Source organism: Myxocyprinus asiaticus, chromosome 43 (genome assembly GCF_019703515.2).
Source record: "Myxocyprinus asiaticus isolate MX2 ecotype Aquarium Trade chromosome 43, UBuf_Myxa_2, whole genome shotgun sequence".
In the NCBI taxonomy this organism is placed as follows: Eukaryota; Metazoa; Chordata; class Actinopteri; order Cypriniformes; family Catostomidae; genus Myxocyprinus; species Myxocyprinus asiaticus.
This window is the reverse complement of record NC_059386.1, coordinates 25,112,785-25,140,055: the sequence shown is the minus strand read 5'-3', so window position 1 is coordinate 25,140,055 and position 27,271 is coordinate 25,112,785. Positions and strand designations below refer to the sequence as shown.

The 27,271-nt window shown below is 38.1% G+C and overlaps 1 protein-coding gene across 3 annotated transcripts in view; it reads left to right on the top strand.

The window, feature by feature from the left end:
* LOC127433995 (UV radiation resistance-associated gene protein-like) overlaps positions 1–27,271 on the top strand; it is a 177,735-nt gene that overhangs the window by 138,590 nt on the left and 11,874 nt on the right. For 2 of the 3 annotated variants that reach the window (XM_051686404.1, XM_051686405.1), the window contains one exon: positions 21,503–21,594. The exons of the other annotated variant lie outside the window; for it this stretch is intronic. In XM_051686404.1, the coding sequence (XP_051542364.1) occupies positions 21,503–21,594 (92 nt within the window). The remainder of the gene's footprint in view (positions 1–21,502; positions 21,595–27,271) is intronic. 3 annotated transcript variants of the gene reach the window in all.

Below are 27,271 nucleotides of genomic sequence, written 5' to 3'. Positions count from 1 at the left end.
ACATGAGCGGATGCCATGACTTACAGCAATTGTTTGTTGTTGTTGTTGTGGTTGTTCTTGTGTGGCGAGGGTTTGAGATCGATCTGGTTCCTAATCAGCAGATGCAGATTGATGCAATAAGCCATGTAAAACACAGTGGAGAAAACGAATGCATGCAGTCGAGATGCGAGATGTAGACAAGCGGAAAAAAGAAAGGAAAAAATGAGAGAAACGGGTGTACGCGGCAAAATACACACAGATGAAACAGTAGAAAAGTGGAAAAACCCGAAGCACGTGATAAAATGCCAAAAGATAAAACGATGAATGTATAAGAATAAGAATAAGCAATGCTAAGCAGGCTAGCAAGCTACAAACACTCGTGCAGCGTGCTGTCAGCATCAGGAACAGGAACAGGAGGGCCCTTCCACAAGGCCATTAGCAAAGGGTATATCACCATATGTGCCTTTATTATTACAAACCATAGCCCAGGGGTCGGGAACCTATAGCTCGTGAGCCACAAGTGGCTCGCCGGGTGTCTCACCATTCACCAACACAAGATCGTTTAAAACTAAGAAAATTTACCTGCAGAAAGTGTGGGTGCGATTGCAAAGCTTGAAGTCAGTGACACAGTTTTGATTTCCTTTCTCCAAAATTTGTCATACAGCCTACTCTTGGTGGACAAGGTGTGAAATTAACACCCGCCAAATGCAGATTTTTCATGCGCATTGGCGGGGAATTTTGCTGATGTACAAGCCGCTGTGAGGGCGACCTGTAAGACGTCTCAGAGTGACATATGACAAGAAATTAGACACAAAGACACGCGTTTGAAGAAGCATGTGTGATTATATTTTGAACAACCAAATACAGGTATTTCATGCGCGGGTAATTTTGCTCACCTACCCGCAACAGGCGGGTGACCTGTAAGACGTCTCGTAGTGACACATGATGCTAGACACCAGACACGCGCTTGAAGAAACTTCATTATATTTTATTATATAAAAACAGACAAAAGAAAAGCCATCATTGCTCGTGTCTCATTCGCTGTATGTTCAGAGGTGTTCAGCAGGATCCTGTCTCGTGGAACACGCACATGTAAAGAGCTATCACTCCTTTTTTCTGTTTCATTCATCTGAAAACTTTTTGCAAGAATCATATAATCTATGAGAATGCAGCAAATGATCTCTAATCATCTCAGGAGTTGCTATGAGTTTAGTTAGCTTTATTTCCACGGAGCAGTTCGCTCATAGGCATTGTGAACGCAACTCTGCAGATCTTTGTATTAAAGAAAGACGAAAGTGATTAAATCATAACCTAAAATTGAGTTCTATATTCTTTTCTTTAGGAAGCATTAACTGTTTTACCAAAACGCAATACAAACACATTCGATAAGAACACACATTTGGCAGCATTATTTTGGGAACACAAGGGAATTTATTAGGCTTATTTATTATGATTATTATTATTATCTTTAAATTTATAATTGTCTTTTTGTAGGCTATTAGTAGTTTTTCACCTGGTGTCGTTGACAGATGCTTGCGTGATGACAAATGGGGCCGTTGAAGACTTGGATTTGGGGAGGTGGTTATATAAGATTTTTTTGACCACTACATTATATTAATTGCTTTTTTCGTTTTGTTTAAAGTGCAATTTGAATTTAGAAATGTCTTTTGTATAAGTTTTTCATGTTTCATAATAAATAAATCATTTTATTTAATTTTTAAAGCAAAATCAATCAAGTAAAAACATTCACAGATCCTTGGCAGGGGTGTTGACGATATAATCGGATATCGCAATATTTTTTAAGCCGATTATTGTTAAAATATTTTTTACATATCGACCAGCCCTATAGGGAAGTAAACTTTTTTTTTTTTTATGAACAAATGTAAAATGAAGTAATTTTATGGAGACCCACACAAACACGTGTACTGAATTCTATATCGCAACATGTTACTTTTAATTGTTGCATATTTGTTTGTTTTTGTGTTTTTGAGTAGTCTATGGGCATAATAAACATTTTATTTTATTGAAAACTTTGTTTTTTGAAAATAGTAAATAATTAGTTTTGCTATGGCTCTTTCAAAAAAATGCATCAACCAAAAATGTAAAAATTGGCTCCTTAGTGAAAAAAGGTTCCCGACCCCTGCCATAGCCTATAGCGTTGCCATTATAGTTTGACCAATATTTAAAAACTATAATCGTTTAGAAGGCAGCTAATGTATAGGCACTTTTGATTCCTTGTCTTTTTGTTAATGGAAAAAAAAATGGTAACACTTTACAATAAGGTTCCATTTGTTAACATTTGTAAATGCGTTAGGTAACATGAACAAACAATTAACATTATATTTGTTACATCATTTATTAATCTGTTAATGTTAGTTAATAAAAATACAATTGTTCATTGTTAATTCATGTTAGTTCATAGTGCATTAACTAATGTGAAGTAATACAATCTTTGATTTTAAATATGTATTAGTATATGCTAAGATTAATAAATGCTTAAGTATTGCTCATTGATATCTAATGTTAACTAATGTTAACAAATGGAACCTTATTGTAAAGTGTTACCGCATTTGTTAATCTTGGTTAATGTTAGTTTCAAAATATACAAAAAAAAAGTACAATCAAAAGTTGTATTTGTTAACATTAGTTAATGCACTATGAACTGTAAATATGTTGTCACTGTAACGTGTCCATATGATACTCAATATAGTGTAAGGTTGGGTAACTCAGAGTTGGAGATGTTTTGAATTAAGCTTGTTGGCATATGACTAAGTCTGAACAGTATGTATTACCACACCTGTGTTGTATTATTACGGATTTGGGCAGAAGGAAGGGACAAAATGGAGGAAAGAAATTATGTGATGGTAGAGAGAATAAGTGTTAGTGTTATAGTAAAGAGGACTGGAGATAGGGGTCAAGGACTGTGAAACATGAGGTGACATTAAGGGCTTGTGGCTCTTTCCTCTAAAAGGAACAAATGAAAAATGTACGATTTTTTGCCTGTGCTCTGAAAAGCAGTATTGTGGATTGGCAAGAGCTTCTCTGTCAATCAATAAAACAAATTTCTGAGTAATCACTCTTAATCCCGTAATTACATATTAAGTCCTCGCTGAAGTCGTCTTTCCTCATATTATCAGAGATAGTTTCAGCAACTGTCAGCAGTGTCTTTGAAAGTTAAGGAAACTAGGCTTAAATGTCATTACAGATGTTACACCATGGGTTAGACACTAAGACATTGTGTTCATTGGAAAAAATAGCACTCAAATATACTTTGTCTAAAAAGTAAATAATTAAGGTGGATCCAGACTGATCTCACAGTGAAATCAGAAACTTGCTTTTAGCTAAAATCGATCTGTGCTTACTAGGACTGTCAATTGGGCAGAAAAAATCAATTCAAATTTTTACCTTAAATATTTTCAAAATTCAAATAATATTTTAATTTTAAAGTCAGCTGATTCTTAAACTGACGTTGTTTCCTTAGTCCACAAGAGGGTGCGTTAAATACATGAACCATACAGCACCATTATATTATTGCAAAGAATGTTCCTGGCTGTTAAAAAAAAGAGCATTCCATTTTCAACTAATGTGCATAAAATAATAAAAAAAAAAGTTTTAGTCAGTCCATATTCTCAAATATTAAGACAAAAGTAAAATGGAGGGTGTGGGTGGGGGGGAATGTTTTTTTATTCATTACAGTTTTCATTGTGACCGGGGACTTTAATAAAGCCAGTTTCAAATCAGTTGCACCAAAATACCACCAGCACATTAGTTTCAACACACGAGGGGACTGGGTTTTGGACCATTGCTACTCTCCCTTCCGGGATGGCTACAAATCCCTCCCCCGCCCACCATTTGGCAAATCGGACCACTCTTCCATTCTGCTTCTGCCCGCTTACAAGCAGAAACTGAAACAGGAAGCACCCACCCTCAGAACGATCCAGTGCTGGTCGGACCAATCAGACTCTACGCTACAGGACTGTTTTGATCACACGGACTGGGAGATGTTCCAGTCCGCCTCTGATGACGACATCGAGCTTTACGCTGATAGCATAATGTGTTTCATCAGAAAGTGCGTAGAGGACGTCGTTCCGACCAGAACAACACGGATCTATCCGAACCAGAAGCCATGGATTAATAGCGATGTTCGTGCGGCACTTAATGTGCGGACCTCCGCTTTTAATTCTGGGAACGCGGAGGAGCATAAACAAGCCAGTTATGCCCTCCGAAAAACAGCAAAACGCCAGTACAGGAACAAGATTGAAGGACAGTTTAACACCACCAACTCTAGAAGCATGTGGCAGGGAATTAACATCATCACAGACTTTAAAGGTAATAAAAACTCCACCATGAACACCGCTGCCTCTCTCCCGGATGAGCTAAATACTTTTTATGCTCGTTTTGAGGGAAATAACACCGCCCTCGCGGAGAGAGCTCTCGCGGCCGAAGCTACAGAGGTTAGTTCACTCTCCGTCTCTGTAGTGGATGTAACTCGATCCTTCAGACGGGTGAATATCCACAAAGCCGCGGGCCCAAGACGGCATTCCGGGCCGCATCGTCAGAGCGTGCGCGAACCAGCTGGCTGGTGTTTTTACGGACATTTTCAACCTTTCCCTCTCTTTGTCTGTAGTCCCCACATGCTTTAAAACGTCCACCATTGTGCCTGTTCCAAAGCAATCCAAAATCACTTGCTAAAATGACTGGTGTCCTGTTGCTCTGACCCCCATCATCAGCAAATGCTTTGAGAGACTAATCAGAGATTACATCTGCTCTGTGCTGCCTCTCTCTCTAGACCCATTGCAGTTTGCTTACCGCAACAACCGCTCCACTGATGATGCCATTGCATCTACAATACACACTGCTCTCTCCCACCTGGAAAAAAAGAACACTTATGTGAGAATGCTGTTTGTAGACTACAGCTCAGCTTTCAACACCATAGTGCCCTCCAAGCTAGATGAGAAACTCCGGGCTCTGGGCTTAAACAGCTCGCTGTGCAGCTGGATCCTGGACTTCCTGTCAAGCAGACGCCAGGTGGTTAGAATAGGCAGCAACATCTCCTCATCACTGACCCTCAACACTGGAGCCCCACAGGGCTGTGTTCTCAGCCCACTCTTGTATTCCTTGTACACACATGACTGTGTGGCAACACATAGCTCCAATGCCATCATTAAGTTTGCTGATGACACGACGGTGGTAGGTCTGATCACTGACAATGATGAGAGGAGGTGCACACTCTGACACACTGGTGTCAGGAGCACAACCTCTCCCTCAACGTCAGTAAGACAAAGGAGCTTGTGATGGACTTCAGAAGAAAAGACAGAGAACACAGTCCCATCACCATCAATGGAGCACCAGTGGAGAGAGTCAGCAGCTTCAAGTTCCTGGGTGTCCACATCACTGAGGAACTTCAGCATCAGGACCCGCACCTGCCAACTTCATGACAGCTTCTTCCCCCAAGCAATCAGACTTTTGAACTCTTGATCTCCCACGATCAAATACATCAGCACTGCACTTTATTACTCTTACTCTTATATCTCACACTACTATCATTACTATCAACCGACAGCCTGAATGTCAATACAGTACAATACAACCTACTGTACATTCTATATATACTATATATACTTTTTAAATTGAATAATGTGTATCTATATTGTGTGTATTGTATACTGTACAGTGTATGTTATTATTTGTATATTGTGTTGTGTGTAATTATGTGTATATTAGACTTTAAATTGTGTTGTGTTAATTTGATGTTATTGTAAATTGGTATATGTCTCATCACTGTCACGACTGCTATGTTGATCGGAACTGCACCCAAGAATTTCACACATTGCACTTGTGTATATGGCTGTGTGACAATAAAAGTGATTTTATTTGATTTTGTAGGGTAGCACTATTCCCAGATAGCAGTGATATTCCATGGTGAAGCAGCTCAGAATATGAACACAGCCCAGGGGCTGTTCAATTAAACGGAACACAACAGAATGGCACAGAACGCGAAAATCTCGAGACACACATTTCCAAGTTGAACACCTTTCCCTACAAAGTGCTTAAAAAACTCATTCCTTAATCTGAGAAACGCTTATAAGAGAGCAAGACGCAACGGCCAAGTACCTCCACCAACGTAAGGGGCTGTTCACACTGAACGCTTTTGCAACCATCTGTTTGCTTTTCTATGTAAACTGCGCTAGACGAACGTCTTAGTTTTGCTTTGTTTTTGTTTATTCAGGGTCTCTAGCTGGAGCGCTGTATATTAGATGCTGTTTCTAGTTAAAAAGAACTTAAAAAGCATCTTGAGACACCTGCGTTCTGTTAAACTCTATTTGTTGCACTGTGTCTAGCCTTTGTTAGCACAAGAATGCGATCGATCTGAAGTCATCGTCAGTGCTTGGCACACATCCAAAATTCAAATGCACAGTTTTGGCATTCTAATGTGCATTTTTTTTTTTTTTTTTTTTTTTTTGATGAATATTCAAATTTTGAATTTTTATTTGACAGCCCTAGTGCTTACCAAAATGCAAAACGCTGCCCCCAGTGGCCAAAGTGGTTGCAGTTGTTGGTTGTATGGGCACATGTGAACTCTATTTTCTGGGTGAAATGCCCACGGAGGGGAGCCAAAAGCTGTACAGGCTGCAATACAGTGTAGAGGAATGCATTTTTTTATAAACTATTTCAAAACCGAAACCTAAACCAGTGGAGTAAAAATGTAATGTTAGAGGTCAAAATGCAACTTCCAAATCGCACTTGTCACTGATTATGTGAATGCGATTAATTCCTGGTTTCAATGTGGGATTCGAACCCGGGTCCACCATGCTGCTGATTTAACATGCTTCAGGTCATGCCACAAGGGAAGGTATACACGCTGGATCTGATGCAAAAATGTCTGACAGAAAATGCCATTTGTCGATGTGTTGGCATAATGTGACCAATCCTAGGGTACCGGAACTCTCTGAAACAACATGCCAACTTCCCATGTTATCATGTTGTGCGGATCACTGAAATGTTTTATTGTTTATCATATGTTTTATTGTTTATGAAATGTTTTATTGCCAACCCCTTCTAAATATTTTGGATAGTTTGTGCTATATCATCCACTGATAAAACAACTTTGTGTTGTAAAACAGACACCACGCTTGGCTAAGCTAAAGGACTGTTTGCATTAGAAAATGCCATAAACAATTAACGAAGGAATATTTTCACATGCTAATCTGATATGCTAGAGGTTGAAGATGTCTGAGTGGAAAATAGCTGTGAGGCATCTTCATGGCCACAGTCCATTGGAAGTTTCCATGGCTAATTTTTTTTTTGCATCACAGCCAGAGCACAGTGAACAATTGCATATGTTTTCAAGAAGTCTATGTGGTTTGCGTAATCCTGTTTGCCCTTGGAGACTTCAACTACCCAATGAGGCCAAAGATTTGTGTTCAACAAGTGGCCAAACCACTGGTTCAAAGTCCATTCAAAATTGTTGCTTAAACATTTGGTGATTACTTGGGTGTTTTGTTGAATATTTTTGCCTTGGCCTTGGACACAACAAGGGAAATGTTGAGGGCACTTTCAGTGTCTTTGAAGTTCAATTCATAACAAGTACCATACCTGATTGAAACCTAGAAATGTTAAGTTTAAGGAAAAGCCTTTGTGTCTCATCAACCTCAAACATTGTTTTTTACTCCAGGTCATTTTACCTTTGGTTCCTCAGTAGCATATACTTTGCATGTATTATGCATTAGTCCTGATAGCTAATGTATGCATGCTTTTCTTCAGAATGATATATACAATATGGTTGCTTTGTATTATACCATTTTACATAACCGTGCTCCCAGACAGCCATGCCAAAGGCCAAAAGGTTAGGCTTTGGAATCGGAATCCAATAGGAATCCAGAGAGATAGAGCTATGTTATGAAGAGGCTTATCAGTAAAACATTGAGACCAGTATTGCATGTGAACTCTGTCAGCGAACAGAGATGTACAGGCATTTGGCCAATTTTATGAAGGCTTGTCTCTTATGAATGCCATGAAAACTTTATAAAACATAGGGTCAGATATGAATATAAGCAAGTTTTCAGAGTGGTCTGTGTCAAGGCTTGTCAAACATTTCTTCCCTCATCTACTAATTTACAAGGAATGGCCCAGTTGTAAGTAGTCAAATCTAAGGAGAGATCTTTTTAGAAAAATGTTCTCTTCAAGGTTAGTGCAAGGTTGGACATTGACTTTTTTTGTGAAGTTATCATGTTATCTCCATGACTGCATCCTAATCCAATACTTTGGATGTATGTATTTGATGAAGAATTGACTTTGATTTTATTGCAGTTTCATTGGCTGAAAGAAATTCAGCCTGCAAGTTGTATTCAGTCCCTGATACTAAATCATACAATGTTTTGTCTTAATCATCAAAATACATCAGAAAATGTTGTGTAAACTATATATGACATATCAAATGACATAACCAAAGCAACAATTGTTATTTATTGGCAAGTTTGTGTGTTTCCTGTTAGCATGCTGACCAATTAGCCTGCTATGCTAGCACTCCATAATGGATTCCCTGCAGTTTAGTTATCCTACTAAGCTAACATATTTAGTGCAAGTACTTTACATAATCAGGGCTTGACATTAACGCCTGCCCATCCACCAAATGTGGGTAGAAATCGGCAGAGGCGGGTGACTATGTAACACTTACTAACCAGTTTGGCGGGTGACATTTTCAGGGTTTTTCCTGCATTAAAAAATCTGTGAATATCGGGAAGCAAATTAAATTTGATTCATTTTGCGTATAGTGCTTATTAAGCACTAAATATTCTTCTCGTCTAAAACAGCCGCATCTTTTGCATGGCACGATTAAAGCCATGATTAAAAAAGTTTTTTTGCATGAGAGTGGCGCAAGCCATCCATCACTTACCAACTCGCACGAGTGAACCGCTCTGGACTATCCTATCTCGTAGATCAATAACTGGTACTCTTATCTGGGATCCAAACCTGGGTCTCCCACACTGCTGTCTCAACATGCTTCAGGTCAAGCCACAAGGGAAGGTAAACACGCTGGAGCCGATGCAAAAATGTCTAATGGGAAATACCGCTTGTCTGTGTGTTGGCATAATGTGGACAATTCTAGGGTACCGGAACTCTAGGAAACAACAAGTTGACTTTATTTCTGGAGCTGACGCATCAACTGGGCTTCCCTTATTATCCATGCATTATCATTATGCGCACTCAAGAGATCACTTGCTGGATTCAACCAGGCTTCCCTCGATATTGTGCCACAGATCACAAAACTTATGCAACCCATTTAAAATTTTACACAGATTGTTCTACATTACAGTGCTTTGAAGAAAGTCAAACATTTCAAACGGCCTCGACATTATAAACAGCACTAAAGAGGAAAAGGGGGAAACAACACTGTAGCATGTACCAACATAAATTACAAGACTTTTCAATCTACACATCATCACCCTTACTAAAATGTATCACATTATTTTTACTGTAGTAACACTAACTGGTATTATGACAGAAATTTTACAGATTCATATTAAATCTATTAGGGCAAATCTGTTAGACTGTGAAAGTTATAGTTAGCGTTTTCTAAATTTGTTTAGGCTATAATGTTTTTTTTTTTCTTTTTCCATAACAAATATTATAATTTCTTTTTTAGAAATACTCTACATTGACCTTACCACAGTAATGATGAGCCATCAATGGGCTTACCTGTGGTTATGTCCTTATCTACACTAATGCCACTATTAAACAATGGAAGACCTATGTTAAACTTTCATAAGGGCAAGTCCTCTACAATTTTGAGTTAAGGGGTACAAAGTCTGGACTCCCATGAATAATGGTCAAATTATTGACAAAGTTTTCCTCCTGTTCTATCCTACTCCTGTTCTGGCTAGTCATTAGGCCTGTGTCCTGCTAAACTTGTATCATTCTCTTTTAAATAAAATGTCTAAACAAATGCATGAAGTTAAAGTCTCCAGTTACCTTTATCACTTTTTTTTGCCATGGGGGATTTTGTCTAGTGAAAATGATGAGTGGCTATATGGTAAATGGATATGGTAAACTGTTTTTACTGACTGTTTTTACATGATCAGATACAACAGTAAGTAGTAAGAGAAAGGATTTTATGGGGGAATCGAATTCTTCATGACAGATGACATACTACATCTGCCATGTTGGCATTTTCCTTTGCCCCGTATATTTTTTGACCTATGACATACTAATACAACTGTTGACAGGTGTTGTTAGACAAGTACAATTTATGTATAACGAGGCATATTTCTAAAACAATAATTCAACATATGTCATTTGTATCCTTTGCGATTGACATGAGAGAGATGTACAAGCCTACAGTACATCAAACTTTTCATGAACTTGCATCTTAGACTACGACTAAAGCCCTGGCCTGATGACAGTTCATTGTAGCTTTTTTTTTTAAATTATTAATCAAATGTATATGTGTCTTTATCTGTGTGTGTGTATGCCCACAGTTTGGTCTGGCCCCCTTTGTAGCTCTGACCTGGGAGGGTAACATAAGAATTGCACCTGTACTGGCCCCTCCAAAGCAGACTAATATGGGGCCCCTGATTTTCATCCCTTGGGATGCCAAGAACTCCATGCAAACCAGAGAAACTATTGCCCATGTCTGTTTTTTACAAAACTGGGCAAGATGGTAATGTCCTTAGCTATACCTTTAAGATTCATTTTATTATTGTAAATCACTGCAATGGCTCACTGCGTGGTTCCGAATTTCAGTGAGTTCTGGTGTTTGGATCAGAGTCGCTGCTCAGCCATTTACATTTGTAAAATTATTTAGCTGGTGAAATGTTATGGCCTTGCAGATTTCCGGCCCCTCACGAGCATCTGCTGTCAAGAGATTCCAGAAAGTACTTTGCATTGAACTGTTGGGACTTTTTCAATGACAAAACACTCGTCAGCATGACCCATGATGGAATAAAGGGTCTTCATTTGGGAGGCAGATTTCATATCCTGTGTCACTTCCAATTTGTCTCAAAAAGTGAGGCCATCTGCAAGCTTTAGGTATGTAAGAAAATTGGCGGTGGCAGAGGTGTGAAAAAAATAACACGGTGACGGGGAAGAAAAGGGGAAAAGCTGTTCATTTTTATGTAGATAATGATGGAAGACAAATACAGGTGAAAGTACCTTACTGTGAAGTGTTTTAGTTATTTTGGCAATTCATGTGATATATGTACAGTGGCCCCCAAAAGTATTTTGACACTTAAGCCACACATAAAACAAGTGAATATCATTGCATTAGATAACAAGTACAAACAAATGATGCTAGACCTTTCTGAAAATTTTCTGAGCCATTTTTGTAGTTACTTTTTACAGTTGGTGCTGAGGTGATTTTTAGTGGTTGTATGAAGTCAGTTCCAATCAAGTTCACACAGGTGTCCTAGCAGAGTCAATAGTGGTGTTAACCACCCCACAGTTGCTTGGGGCCCTGAACATTCGGGGTGAAAAACACCAAGGGTTGACATGCTGTTCTGTGTTGACATGTGGATATGCTATTTTCAGCAGTTGTGGAGCGGTTCACATGCATTGTGAAGTGCTGCAAGTTCACCCATTCATACAATTCAAAATATTTGATGCCACTTAAAGTTTTTATACAAATCTAAAAATGCAATGCAGTTTCGCAGAAATTTACATTTATTCATTTAGCAAACGCTTTTATTCAAAGCGACTTACAAAATGAGGAAGGATACAAAATAAGCGATTCATCCTAAGGAGACAGTAACATGAAAAGTGCTGCATTACAAAATTTCAGTTGTATCAGAAAAGTATTAGCCAAGACAGAGATTAGAGTGCAACATTTTTTTTTTTTCTATTATGAGTGTATGGTCAAGTGCTCATGAAAAAGTTGTGTCTTCAGCCATTTTCTGAAGACAGAGAGGGAAGTCTGCTTCATGGATGGAGTTGGGAAGGTTATTCCACCATCGGGGTACAGTGAAGTCAAAAGTCTGTGAAAGTGATTTGGTGACTCTTTGTGTTGGTAGCACAAGGCGCTGCTCATTTGCAGACTGCAACCTTCTGGTGGGAGCGTAGCTCTGCAGGAATGATTGTAGGTAAACTGCCTTAGAACCAGTGACTGTTCTGTATGCCAGCATGAGAGCTTTGAACTTGATATGTGCAGGAACCGGCAGCCAATGTAGAAGATAAGGAGGGGTGTAACATGCTCTCTCTCGGGTTCATTGAAGACCAGATGTGCTGCTGCATTCTAGATCATTTGCAGAGGCTTAATTGTACATGCAGGAAGGCCAGGTAAAAGAGCTAACTGCATTGCAGTAATCCAGTCTAGATATGAAAAGAGACTGATCAGGGAGTTGTGTGGCATGTCCAGAGAGGAAGGGTCTTATCTTCCTGATGTTTTAGAGTGCAAATCTATCAGGCTTTTTTTGAGATGTGGTTGGGGAAATTGAGTTGGTTGTGGATGGTTACCCCTAGGTTTCTGACCATTTTGGATGGTGTTACTGTTGATGAACCTAGCTGAACGCTGATGTTGTGCTCAACAGCAGGGTTGGCTGGAAAGATGAGGAGCTCAGTCTTCGCTAGATTGAGTTGAAGGTGGTGTTCCTTCAACCAGGCTGAGATCCGAGCAGTCACAGTAGGGTCGTCTGGCTGGAAATACAAGTAGAGCTGCGTGTCATCGGCGTAGTTGGAAAAGAGAACCTGTGTGCTTGAATGATGGGTCCCAGTGACATTGTATATATAGAGAAGAGAAGTGGCCCAAGCACTGAGCCCTGTGGGACCCCAGAATTTAGAAATGGAGGAGATGACAGCAATTCACCAGATTTGTAATGAGGAATATTGTAAACTTTGAAATGCATACTGACACTGCAGTGCAATATCAATGTTCCGTCAAAGTAAAAGCTCCAGGTGAATCAATATGATTAATTAATATGTATTAAACAAGTCCTCAAAATAATAATACTAATTCAGCATCATATTATGATACTAAACTTGTGAGTGAAGTTTTAGTTTTTGCACACCCTGTTCATACACAAAATTGTTTTGAAAAAATATTTTTTAGGTAAACATTGCCTTTTTGTTACTGTATTGTATTGGTGCATACAAATTATATTTATTATGTTATAAATTAAATACCATTCTTCCTTGTGTTCATTTAGTGAAAAACTAGATTTTTATTTCATTAAACATTTAGAATCTGCTTGACTACAGTGGCTGTTAGGATGAATGGGATTTTTTTAATTTTTTTATTTAAAATCACTTATATAATTTCTGAGCAAATAAACAGTTATCAAGATGTGTTTCGAGTATCATCAACAGCCTGAAAAAAAAAAAAATATATATATATATATATATATATATATATATATATATATATATATATATTCAGCCATATTACACCGCCCCAGAGGTCCCCGGTTGGACAATTGCTTTGGGTCTCTTAAATCATAACCCCGCTCCTGAGCAGAGTAACCACAGGTGTAATTCGTCACATTAATGATAGACATGTTCCTATTTGAACAATGTATCTATTGCTTTATTATTTAAAACCTAACAAACCTCTTTTTGTGTAATGTTTGGTGTGAAAACTGTGCAAATTGCTTAGCAATGCAGATAGGTGGAAAATCTCAAGCACAGAGCACAGTTTACTAGTTCAGCTTCTTATACTAAGGCAAATTTTGACAGATAAATGAAAAGAGTACCGTTCTAGTATATGAAGTTTCTTTATTGCTACATTTGTATGCTATTACGTTTGACCAGTATGTTAGAAATGTATGAAGTCATGACCTTAATTAGTTCAGAGCTTCTCACTTTACTGTGACATCAAGGCACATGGTGTACACTCGGTGGTTTTTTTTGTGTGTGTGTGTGTGTTTTTTAGGCTACGGTATCAGATGCACCTTTTCAAACCCATACTGGAGTACCACCTGTCTTTTATCCACAGCAAATCTGGATATTTCATTTCTGTGGCTGCCCCCATCTATGAAAGAAATTCAAGAACTTTGAGTTCATTCTGGCTAGTGTGCAGTTGGAGCACATTGGTCAAAGAGGGAGTCACCGAAATGATCTCAGAGGAGAGTCCCCATATCTTTTTCATTCATGCCCAGCATGCCACCACACCTTTATCATTATGCTCAGAGGATCTGAATCTAATATCACCATCAAGAACAAATAAAAGACCACAGACAACAACAACAATAGAGAGAACCAGAGGGGAAAAATAAGACAAGAATATGAGAAAGGCCTGTATACCACTAGACTTTTTGACTGTTGTTTTTGGCCTGAACTTAATTCAGTTGTGTACATTATTCTCTCATTTTCTTAACATGAAGTTAAACTGTAAACTCTGCTTAAATAGTTCTTGTGTAGCAGAAACATAACTGAACTGAGCAATTTCCATCGATATATATCCTGGTATGGCCAACAAAAATAACCAGTTTCAATGCAAAATTGTTAAAGTTTAAAAAAAAAATCTTGGTTCATTTTGTAATCACTGTATTATTCAGTAGCTTTTGCATATTTATCTTCCAAATACTTCTGCACTATGGCGAGTATGTTTATCAAAATGCTCTCTGTTGATTTAAATCACAGCAGATGATAGCTGACAGCTTTTCATACGTTTCAAAATATATATTTGCAAAAGCCCTGTGTCACCCGCTGCTCTGTTTGTTGCCTCAACTTGTCACTGGGTCAAACTGTCGCTTTTAATTAAGACAGATGCTGATTGGGACAAGCTCCCTGAAACAGCTGTCTAGATAGATAGATAGTAAAATAATACACATATATATATATTATTTTTATACATCTAATTGTCTGTCTGTCAGTCTGACTGTCTGTCTATCTTTCTTGGGTAGTGGGGGCAGTTGTTTGCTTAAAAATACTTTATATCCAGGTTTATACTATAATCTATCACAGCACCCTTTGCCAAAAGCAATTCAAAAATGCTGCAACCCAAGCTACAGCATAATGCAAAGCATACAGGGGGAAAAGGAGCTTGCATACCTCTGTCACACAGAATGCCAGCAAGGGACTCACGGGCCAGATGTGCTCAGCTCTTGAACACGTGTAGCCAAAAATTGTAAGGATGAACAAAGGCAGTAATGAAATCAAATGTGCATGCCAAATGCCTTTGACTTGCAAGATTGCAGGAGCAGATTTCCTCCCATAATGCATTTCTTTGTAGGGCAAGCTGACCCATGGAAAGGGTGGGTGATTATCAACTATTAGAGGATGTTTTTTGTGTAAATTATGTACCACTTGCATCACCAAACGGAATTTCCAAAAGAACTGTTTTCAGAATTTTTCTGAGTTTTTAGAATGACAGAATTTTCATTTTTGGGTTAACCGTACCTTTAAGCTAGGATATCAGAAAATTTTAAATATTGAATAAAATAAATACTAATTTCAGGTTGAAGGTGTAAAAACATATCTTTCCTTATGGCTGTTTACATGTTTATAAATGCGTGTTTAAAAAAGTGATTTTGTTGTTTGTGTGATATAAGGCTTGGTGTGCAGATACTTCATCAAGGGTGAAACACTTTAACAAGACTGAATGAAAAGCTACACAATGGCACTCTTGGGCACCCACTCTTGCAAGCGTATACTAAACAATTGCGATTGTGCAACATTTGGTCCAATTATGTAATCATTCAGCTCTTCCTTATGCTGCCTATCGGGTTTCATATCAGCATGCTTGGCTGCTTTTCAGCTCTCGGATTTGAAAAAATAACTATCTTTGATAGAACACACACACTTATGCCAAAATATAATTAGTTGCCTGCAGAGGCAGGAATTTATGGCAGCATAGGTGCTCTCCCAACACAAAGGCTGTTAAACAGATGACACAACATCTATAAAACACTGTGCTCCTGCTCAAGATGCTCAAAAAACAGGGATATGCAGCACTACAGTGAAACACGTCCATCTAGGGCATGTTTACATGGAAAAACAATTGAAAAACAGTGCAGACGGGCACAAAAATGGGTTCAGTGTGAACGGGCCCCTTCAAAGGGAGCACCTTATGTAGGCAGCCAGGCAGTTCACTATGTTTTGGAACACAGCTATAGTCTCCCTAGCAGGGAACATGATCAAGCAACCGATAATGATCATCTCCAACACCACAGAGCAAAAGCCAGACGTTTCCCAGCATTAGAGATGGTTCATGAAAACATTTGCATCATGTCGACGCTGTACGAGGTGGTCGAATTGTGTGTTTGGCTGTTCAACCATGTCTGTCCTACTTCATTTTCGTTTAAATTTTCTGGAAACTTTTACTGAATTTTTGCTTTAATCAGTATCTGTGTCTGAGAAACACTGAACAAACGTGGGTTTAGGCAGTCGGCCAGGCAGAAGTGGTACACCACCATTCTGATTCTAATATGGATTAGTGTTGCTGTTGGCACGCTGTTTCCATTTGGTTCGCATGCAGATCCCATCACATGGTCATCTGGTAAAAACCAGAGGTGTACTGTTATCCATGAATGAATAAGGCTGTTAGTTCTGCATGGATATGACCATTTCATCACCAACAGAGACTTGGAGCAGTGCCCGCTATAAAGAAACAAAGGTAGATCCCAGAGGTCCTTTGTCGGAAAACCGTGAGACTACGCACTGTGTCAGGATGGTTGACTAGTCAGTTAGTATAATCCATAATCTGTCTGTTTCTTAGGCCATTGTGTTGCCTCCCTAGGTTTTTACAGTGTCTGATGACATGAAAGATGCATTTTTAAGTCAAATTAAATAAAATAGTTTAAAAATGGGTCTCAAGACCCCTACTTTCTGTTCCATTCTGTTAAACTCCTTTGTGAATGCCCCAAAAAGGCGCGGTCACATTTACCTTTGCAAGGCACAATTCACGGGCGAAGAAGGCTTGGCTGGATCTTGAGCCCGTGTGAAACCAGCCAAAAAACAAATTGCCAAGCAGCCTCTTTTTAATGCTGTGCTTTAAACTCTGGGAGATTGAAGTTAAAATGAAACTCGCAGCTAAAATTATATCCTTGTCCATTGTGAATATTCAGTGTAGCTGTGTACGGACGGGGTTGGGAAGGTTACTTTTCAAAAGTATTCCGCTACAGATTACAGAATACATGCTGTAAAATGTAATTTGTAACATATTCCGTTAGATTACTCAAGATCAGTAATGTAATCTAAATACTTTGGATTACTTCTTCAGCACTGGCTGATTTTTTCACTTGTTTTGACTATAAATAAAGTAAGAAAATACACTTCACTGTAAAAATACATTCTCTGAAAAAAAATTATGCACTTGTAAATTTATCTTGTTTTAGGGATTTTTAGATATTTTTACAGGAAAACACTATTTAAATTCTGATTAAGAATATTATTTTTGCTCTAATAGCAAAGGTCTTACTAGAGAAAAAAACGTTATGCTCTAACATGAATTTTCTTTATAGAATTCATTATAAAAAATAATCACGTCTGGTAACAGATGCATGTAAAGGCAAGAAATAGCATTTAAGCTTAGCATAAAGCTAAATGTTCACATGACATTTTACACAAGATTAACTATTTCTGCTGCTCCAAACTTCAAAACCCCACAGTGAAAATAACCACATCCTTTTCTCATCGTATGTGGATTCTGTTCAGAGAATGAGGCAGAAAATATCATATTTGTAGCTTTCAATACAATGTTAAAGGCTACATTGATTAGTATTTCTTGTAAAAAAAAAATAAAATACCCTACCCACATTAAAAACATTGACAAGGCTTGTAATCATGTATTTATTGGATTTATGTGTCATCTGTCAAAGCGTTTCTAACTGTTTTTTTTTAATTTATTTTTTATGATGTAGAAACATGATGCAGCTCCTCTATAAAACTTCCATGGGAAAGTTCCTTAAAGACATCATATCCACCTTGTAACGGGGTAAAATGCAAAGGAGGCGGCAAGAACCGGATGAAGCATCAAAGTAATATTGAATTAAACAAAAACACACAAACATAAACACATACAGGGCAGTTGCCTGTAGCTCTCTCTCCCGAACTGCCGCCTCCGGTGGACTTTATCCCTCTCGTCGGCTTGATTAGTCTGATTAGGGGCCGGGCGTGTGTCATCACGGCCTGGCCCCGCCCTCCTCCTTGCCACATTCCTCCCTCCTTTCCTTCAGGCCATGGAGCCCCTGGCATGACGTACATTCCCCCCCCCCCACCTTTTTCCCCACCTACTCGGACCTGGGAGGGAGACAAAGGAGGGACAAACAACAACAACAAAAAAGAGAGGGAAAGGACAACACTGAGCGAAAGTGGGAGGGGAAGAGGAGAGAGAGAAAAAAACTTACTCAACGGTTCTCTGATACACCGTAGCGTGGTCCTCAGTCACCTCTCCACCCTCTAGTGGATGACAGCCGCTCCTCCCCGGGTGGATCGGAGGCAGTCCTCCGGCTCCAGGCGGTCGGCAGTGAGCCCCTCCTCGCTCGCGGATGGCGGTCTTCTCTTTGACCCTGCCGCATTTTAGCGGCCGCTAGCGGTCTCTTCTGCTTCTGGCAGCGGCCCGACCACAACTCACAACAGGTTGAACTTGTATGAATGAAACACATCATAAGAAACTGTTTCACTCCTGTTCAAACACTCCTCGGATCACATCATTTATATAAATTAATGTTTTCCAACTGAATTGGCTAAATATTACATTAAACAAATTACATTAAAATGCAAAGTAATCTCTTCAGTAATCAAAATACTTTTTGAATGTAACTGTGTTCTAATTACCAATGATTTAAATTGTAACTGTAGTGGAATACAGTTACTAATATTTAGTATTTTAAATACGTAATCCCGTTACATGTATTCCGTTACTCCCCAACACTGTGTACGGAGCACCACCCACACAGAGGTCACTTCCAAACCAACTTACCTACATCTCTATGGTCGTTCGCATAGACATTTTTCAAGAGCATGTCATGTGACAAAATCTACTCAAATACTTCTAAGTGCCCATTCACTCGGTGTTTGATATTCTGCTTCACTCATGTACCGTCTGCAGCTGAAATCCATTCACACATCTGCCTAAAGTGTGATATGCCTCTTATATTCTTTCGTCTGTATTCTGCCCATTAACACTCTTTTATACACCCATCTTTGCAGTAGTATCAGTGTCATCATAAATAACAATAACAGAGTGTAACCGGTGCATATTATGGTCACGAATAGTTGTTAACACATTAGCGCCATGAATGCAGAATGTAAACATGACAAATTACACATTATCTACTGCATATATATTACTTTTAATCACCGTCGAGTGTTAAAACAGCTTCTTTTACAGATCACATGTGAATTCTACTTATAAAATGAGGCATGAAATCATTAAAAACACATTTTAATTTCACATTAGTTATGGTTCTGCATGTAGTTTTGAGTGTCCTCATATTGAAATGATCCTCTAAACGCCTCCCACAGTGGTGTGGCCTGTGTCTGAATGTTTGCAATCAGTATACCGTTGCTCAGCAGTTTCAAACTTCTTTTTGGCTTTCAGCAAAGAATGAAGAATAACTTCTCTGTGAGGATACTGGGGCCTTTAGTCATTCATTTTGAAAATATGTTGTTTTGCACATCCATACTACACACAAATATACATATACATATTCTCACTGTTTCTTTTATAAAACGTTTTCATAGGGCCTATAGGTCAGAGCTCTGTTGGGTTGGAAAGGGGCCCCAGAAGAAGGCTGTATTTCACTTGCTCCCTTCAGTATTAGCAGGACACACATTTGTTTTGTTTTTTGTATATGTGTCTGTCCTGCTTTGCTCAGTTTTACAAGTCAGCTGAAAGGTCTGTGTGTATTTGAAAAAATGGAACGCTTGGTATTCTGAAATAAACAGTCTGTCTTGTTGAACAGCAGAGGACCACCTGAAGCAAACAGATTCTAGTGAAGGCTTTTGCCCCATTTTGTCATTAGTTATCACATACTTTTCCTGTATTTCATCTTCTCCCTTTCTCAGAGCTTTACAATAGTGAATTTTTGGCCTGTAGGAGTGTCATCGTGGCAGAAGTGTCAGCTGTAATTGAAATCACATGTTCATCCATCACTGTGGTGTTACTGTGATTGATCAGGTTTTATGAAGACGTTCGGAGGGTGCTGCAGTGCAGCCAGATAAACCAGATGTTCGTCAGGTAGTGTCCCTAAAACATTACCTGCCCGCCCTTGAGGCCAATTGCACTTGCTGTTGTGCAAAGTTTTCAATGATAACAATTGACAGACTGTTGGACAAATTGATTTGCAAAAAAATAATGTTAATTTTTATTGTCACCAAGGGCACAAGATTTAGCTGATTAGCATGGTCCACTTAGCACCAGCTAGATGCTGGAACTACAGCATTCTGTGGGCAAAAAGCCTGTTTCTCCATTGACGACCATTCTTACAGAATAAAATGGTTGGCATGCAACATATAAATTGCAAATATGTCATTATATTATAGTAGCTGTTTTACCAGTGAAGAGCTTAAGATTGTGTGCCATCAGCCAATCAGTATTGTCAGGACATAATTTTCCTGCAACTCTGTAGTAAAAAGTCACAAAAGATTCTAAATATCTGCGTCAGCCAAGCAACTGACATTGAGATGAATGGGAATGATAACAGATAGCTCTTTCCAGATATTGCAGACCTCCTTGGTTACACGTATCTGCTCTTTGCTTATAGTTCTCATGTCTGATGATTGGATCTTGGCTGTAATCATTTAATTCAAGACAGTTTTGTTTGTCTTGCCATGGTCCAGGAAGGAAGTACGTTTTTTGAAGAAGAGCAAGAGAGAATCTCGCTTTTTGGGAAAAGTTTCATGTTTTTTTCCTCTATCATTCATTCCAGATGTGTGCCATTCTCCTCTCTCTCTTCCTTTTTCTTATCTTTAACTTTTTCCCCCACTCATATCTCATCTTTACACACATTTGTAGGTGTCAGAGATCATTGATTGCCAATGTGGTAGACTGAGCGATTGTGCAAAAGGGGGAAATAAAGCACTCTACTGTAGCTTGTTGGGTCTTCGATCATTTAAATCTGTATCTCCCACCCTACCTCTCTAGTTCTCCCCCTTTTCCCCTATCTAAAGCAGTTGAAATAGGCGCTGACGTTGTAAACCTGTGGTATGCCACAGACTTTCTTTTTTATGTGGCCTACGGTTTACAGTTCTATAAATGTTTAAGATTGTCATGTGAGGATAACTCTACTCAATGTACTGTACAGATCTGGTCTGCCTAAACCACCAGATTCACAGCTTTAGCTCTTTATTTATTTATTTATTTTTTTTTGCGTTCCCATCTTTATTAAGTATTAATTTGAAACTTAGGGGAACAAGGGGTTCATGTCTCCTGTCAATGTATCTGCAGCTCAAGTAGACTCTATAACTTAAACATCTGCAGTTTAAAAGCATTTTGTGTGTGTATGTGCTCCTGTGGGGATAATGAATTAACCGGCTATGCATGCTAATGGCACAATGCCCAGGTGATGCCATAGTTGTTGTATACTGATAGCTCAGACAGGTGTTGATGGTGAAATACAAATGTATTTCCTCTGTGTTTCTCATTCCACAGTTGAGGTACCTGCATGGGCTCTCCACGCCGGACCTGCGTCAGACTTTGCCCAATTTAAAGAACTTTCTAGAGCATGGATTGCTTGTACGATGGTGAGTTTTTTTCTGAATTATTAGTGGCCATTCATACTTAATGCTTATTTGCATCCGTCGTGTTTTTCTATGTAAACAGTCTAGCTGTGTCTTAATTTTTTTAGCACAAGAATGCATGCAGCAGTATGCTTAAAACCACTCAGAACATTTTTGCAACTAGATCTCAATGCCATGGCAACAACTCTCAACACCCTAGAATTGAGTTTTGCACGGTGGCGCATTTTCTTCCAAAAATTTTAAATTAGGGCTGTAAATCAATTATATTTTTAACCAAATTAATTACAAACTGTCATGTGTATTGTGTTGTTTCATGTCTTTTATTTTGAAATGTTTAGTTCCTGTTTCCCTTGTCATGTGATTTCTGTTTTCCCTCCATGTTCATGTGTCATGTTTTCATTGGTTTATTGTTTAATTAGCTTGTTATGAGTTCTGTTTGTTCATTGGTTTATGTTCTCCCATGTCTTGTATTTAAGCCCTCATGTTTTCATTGTCTAGTTGTCAAGTATTGGATGTGAATGTATGTGTTTGGTACGCTGTAGTCAAGTCAAGTCTAGTCTAGTCTAGTCTAGTCCATGTTCATGTTTTGTTTTGTAGTCAGGGTTATTGGTTCTCACTTTGTAAATAAACTGCACTTGGGTTCTTCATCTTCACGTCATCTTTGTCATTGCCATCATTGTCAGCAGCCAACATCGTTACACAAACACACATATATATATACACCGATCAGCCACAACATTAAAACCACCCCTCTCCTCAACAAGGCATTTCCGTCCACAGACTGGATGTTTTTGGCAACATTTTAAATAAATTCTAGACTGTTGTGCGTGAAAATCCCAGGATCAGCAGTTACAGAAATACTCAAACCAGACCATCTGGCACCAACAATAATGCCACGGTCCAAATCACTGAGATCTTATTTTTCACCATTCTGATAGTTGATGTGACCATTAACTGAAGCTCCTGACCCGTATCTGTGTGATTTTATGCACTGCACTGTTGCCTTATGATTGGCTGATTAGGTAATCGCATGGATGATTGTTGGTGCCAGACGTACTGGTTTGAGTATTTCTGTAACTGCTGATCTCCTGGGATTTTCACGCAATATTAGGCAGGGGGTTTTAATGTTGTGGCTGATCAGTGCTTAATATTTAAGAGAGGAGAGATACCCAGAAGAATGATGCTGAGCCTTATGAAGAACAAGCTGTCACGTCAGTAAACCAATCATGTCAGAGTAAACTAGTCAAGGAAAACCTCATTTGATGGGTTATTAGAAGCAGGTAGACCCGCCTTCCCCCTCGCGCTTGCAAAACTCTTTTCGGTGAGAAATTTGTGCCAAAAGTGTGAGTGCAACAAAAGGGAAAAACGGAACAGGGTATATCGGATTATTTCTGGAAAATATTTATGCCACAAACACAAGTCATTTACATGTTTGCAGTAGTTTATTTTACACATACTGACTGATTCTACGCGGTCAATCTGTTTTGCTGTTCATGACACCATTTCTTTGCTTGCATATCGCTGATTGCAGGTTTGCAATGTTTTTGGCCATGTTTAGATGCAAAAACAGTGCCAAAATTGTAAGCATGAAAAAAAGGAAGACAGAAGAATACACACCACATTTACTTTGTGTTAATACGCAATTACAGATTCACAACACATGAATTACACTTATGCAAATCATTAAAGTGTTGCTAATATTTTTTCTTAACCTTGCAACTTGAATTACACCTTTACAAAACGTTTTGTGCGCATGCAATTTATTTTTACACTTGCAGTTTGATTTACGCTTTCACAAATCTTACTCTATGCATGCAAATTTTTCTATCATGCTTGTAACCTCATTTACGCTTTTACAAATCTTACTCTGTGCATGCAAATCATTTTGGCACTATTTTACCTTCATATATATATATATATATATATATATATATATATATATATATATATATATATATATATATATATATATATATATATTAGGGGTGTAATGGTATGATATTTTCACAGTATGATAACCATCACAAAAATTACTATGGTATTACGGTATTACGATATTGAGGTGCATTGATGATATTATTAGCAGTTTAATATTCTGTTATGAAATATGTCTGATAAACACACAGATAAATATATTTCAGTTATAACCAATTCTTGAACTTTATTTTGGATTTCTTCAACGTTAATCCTTAAACTTTTGATCTTGAACATCAGGACACTCTTAATCCGACAAGTTTAAAAAGAAAGAGAGAGAAAAAAAATCACAAACAGGTAAAACAATAAAAACTTTAAAATATATTATTGCAACATGTACAGTAGTCAGATGATTATAACGAAAAAATATTTTGTTATTGTTATTTTATAATTTATGAAATTGAATTGTAAAAATGTGTAATGATTATTGCTTAGGTTAACACTTCATATATGCATTTAGTAATTTGTTGCATTTGTGATTTAGTTTAATTCTAAACAATAACTACTGAAAATATATTATTCATTTGCAGTTTAATTATTGGCATTTTGTCTATTACTGTCTATTTTCTGCCACAGTTTCACTGTCAATTTCCTGCATGCATATTGTCAATGTCAATTTCCTGCACACCAAAAGCCATGCACTTTGTAAACCCTATTTAGTACTAGGTTTTACAAGTAAAGCATATTATTAGTAGTATCAAACACATTGTTGGCCGACTGTTGCGCTGCACTCAAGCAAATGAACAAACAGTTGGCACATTGTAATGTTGAACGAGTGCTTAAAACTATTTGCTGCATTTGTGAATGTGATAGAAAGCATAAACATAACTTTAGCCTACCTAGCCATTACATATCATGTAAAACTACATTGAATCTGGTGTTTTTATGAAACGGGCTATAATTTATTATCCTGTATACTGTATTTCCACTTACATCATCTCCGCAAATCCCGTGGGATGGTGCTCACGGAAATGGTGCTTAAGGTTTGAAGTGTTTCCCATCTAAACCAATCCTTTTTTGCGACAAACTTTACAGACTGGGTAACCATCAACGGCACTTTGGCGGCGGAAATAAAGGTTCAGGCTCTGATATGTCTGCATGATGCGCTCGTACTGCACTCATGCTGCGCTCCGCTTGTGCCGCACTTCTGATTTGCTCTTGATGCGCTGCACTCGCGACACCTGCATGTCACCTTTAAAATTGAGTGACAGTCGAATGTAACACGAGGAAGGCACAGTTAAAAGATTTATTTTATCTCACCAAGTTTATATGATGCAATGTCGCAGATTCCATTTTAATTAAAAAATAAAAAGTTCTGAAAAAAATCTGTCTTTATATTCATGCAATACCGTCAATGAGAATATTTCAACGGTATGATAACAGTTCGTTTTAAAACCGAGGTATATTGCAAAACCTTGAAACCGTTACATCCCTAATATATATATATATATATACATATATATATATATATATATATATAAAATGTATAGATTCAGTACATGTTCTTCAGATGGACACTTTTGGAGCATCCCACTGGTTTTCAGCATCACAAAAGGCGCGATTTTAGAGTGGTGTGTCAAGTTTAAAGTAGTTAAAACTAAGAAAATCACATCTCCACATCTCTGCATTCAGTTGTACTTCATCTAGCTTTTAAGAACATGTGTTGAACGTGTGTGACCGGCTCTTTCTGTGGCTGCGCTGCTTGTAAAGTTTGTTGAAGCATGCTGACTGCCCCCTGCTGACACGGCTCATAAAAATACGAACTTAAATATACTTTTAGCTTGCTTTATAATTGCTTCGGTGGTTCGAAAAAACACTTTTATTACAGGGTCTTTTTATTACATTACTTTTTTATTTCTGTAGGGTCAGGGGCATAATTAATTGCGTTACTTTTTTTTTTTTTATAATTAATGGGTTAAATAGACAGCCCTATATAAAATTGTACTTTTTCTAAATTTTAAAATAGAAACACTGTGCGAAAATCCTTTTACATATCACAATTGTGTTTTAACGCTGATGAATAATTGTAGCATTAGCTGAGAGGCTAACATGATTAAAAATAGTACATTTGCTTCCTAAAAAGGCTGTCTGTTAATATTCACTTGTTCAAAACTGTTGTAGTCACATAGCCTGCTTCAGAGTACAGCAAAATGAGCATTCTAGCATAATTTATCAACAATAGTAAAGATTCCTGTTCCTTAGTCTGTGACCTGCTCATGTCCCTTTAAATCCAGAGCCAGTCAAAAGCACTGAGGCCCACTGTTAAAGAAAGCCTGCTTTTGATCTTTACAGCTCTTTCTTGGTTCAGTGATAGGCAAACCAGCAATCTGAACGTTGATTTAATAATCTTTGTTTTGAAAGGAAGGAGGCCAGGTTAAGTAAAACGCTTCAGTGTCTTCCCCATCTAAGTAACGTTTAATGGATTGTGGAAATGCTGAAGATGGAACAGATAAAAGTTTGACCTTTTGACTCCCCAAAGCTTACAGAGTGGCAGGAAGTAGAAGAGGAATAGGAAGTCCGACAAACCGGCGGTTGCTGCACATGGCTAAATGGACCCGAAGGGTAGCGGTGGGGACACAGCAGTCGATGGTTCGCTTAGAAACGTGAAAGAGCAGTTTATGTCTCCCTCTGGGGATCATCGGCCAGACCCAAACACAGAACCGAATTCCTCAGACATCTTCATCACACGGCCCTGCAGCCGTAAAACAATAACTTACAGCACATTGGACCGTGGCATGATTGTTGGTGCACTGGAATCATGATATAGTCAATTAAATGTGAAACAATCTGTCTGTAAACAATTGTTGAAAAATGACTCGTGTCATGCACAAAGTAGATGTCCTAAATGACTTGCCAAAACTACAGTTTGCTAATATGAAATCTGTGGAATGGTCAAAAAATTAGTTTTAATGACTTCAACCTCAGTAAATGTAAACTTCTGACTTCAAATGTATGTGTGTGTGTGTGTGTGTGTGTGTGTGTGTGTATATATATATATATATATATATATATATATATATATATATATATATATATATATATATATATATATATAATATATAATTCACATTATTATTTATACATTATGGTATTGTGACAGACAATTAAAGCATTGATTAATACAAAAAGTTGCTTCTGCAGAAGGCAATCTGCACTTACTGCACACGCTATTAGGAACACCTGTACACCTAATTTTTCATGCAATTATTTAATGAGCCAATCATGTGGCAGCAGTGCAATGCATAAAATCACGCAGATATAGGTCAGGAGCTTCAGTTAATGTTCACAACAGCCATCAGAATTGGGGAAAAATGTGATCGCAGTGATTTCAACTGTGGCACGATTGTTGGTGCCAGAGGGGCTGGTTTGAGTAGTTCTGTAGCTGCTGATCTCCTGGGTTACTATTATTATAATGATCATATATAGGCCAATATGTTTTTCACTTGTTTATTTTAAAAGATTCACACTTTTAAAAGTAGGCCATATACTGCTACGGAATGCACCACTCTAAAAAAATGACAATGTACAATAAAAATGTAATTTCTTTTTGTCATACAGTATATAGCAAGATGATCTGTTCTGTTGTTACTGTCAAAGATTGTCATGACCCACTGACTACCTAGTGAGCACACACACACACACACACACACACACACCAGAGACACAGTGCTCTCAAAGCAAGACATTTAAATCCAATACTAGCTCC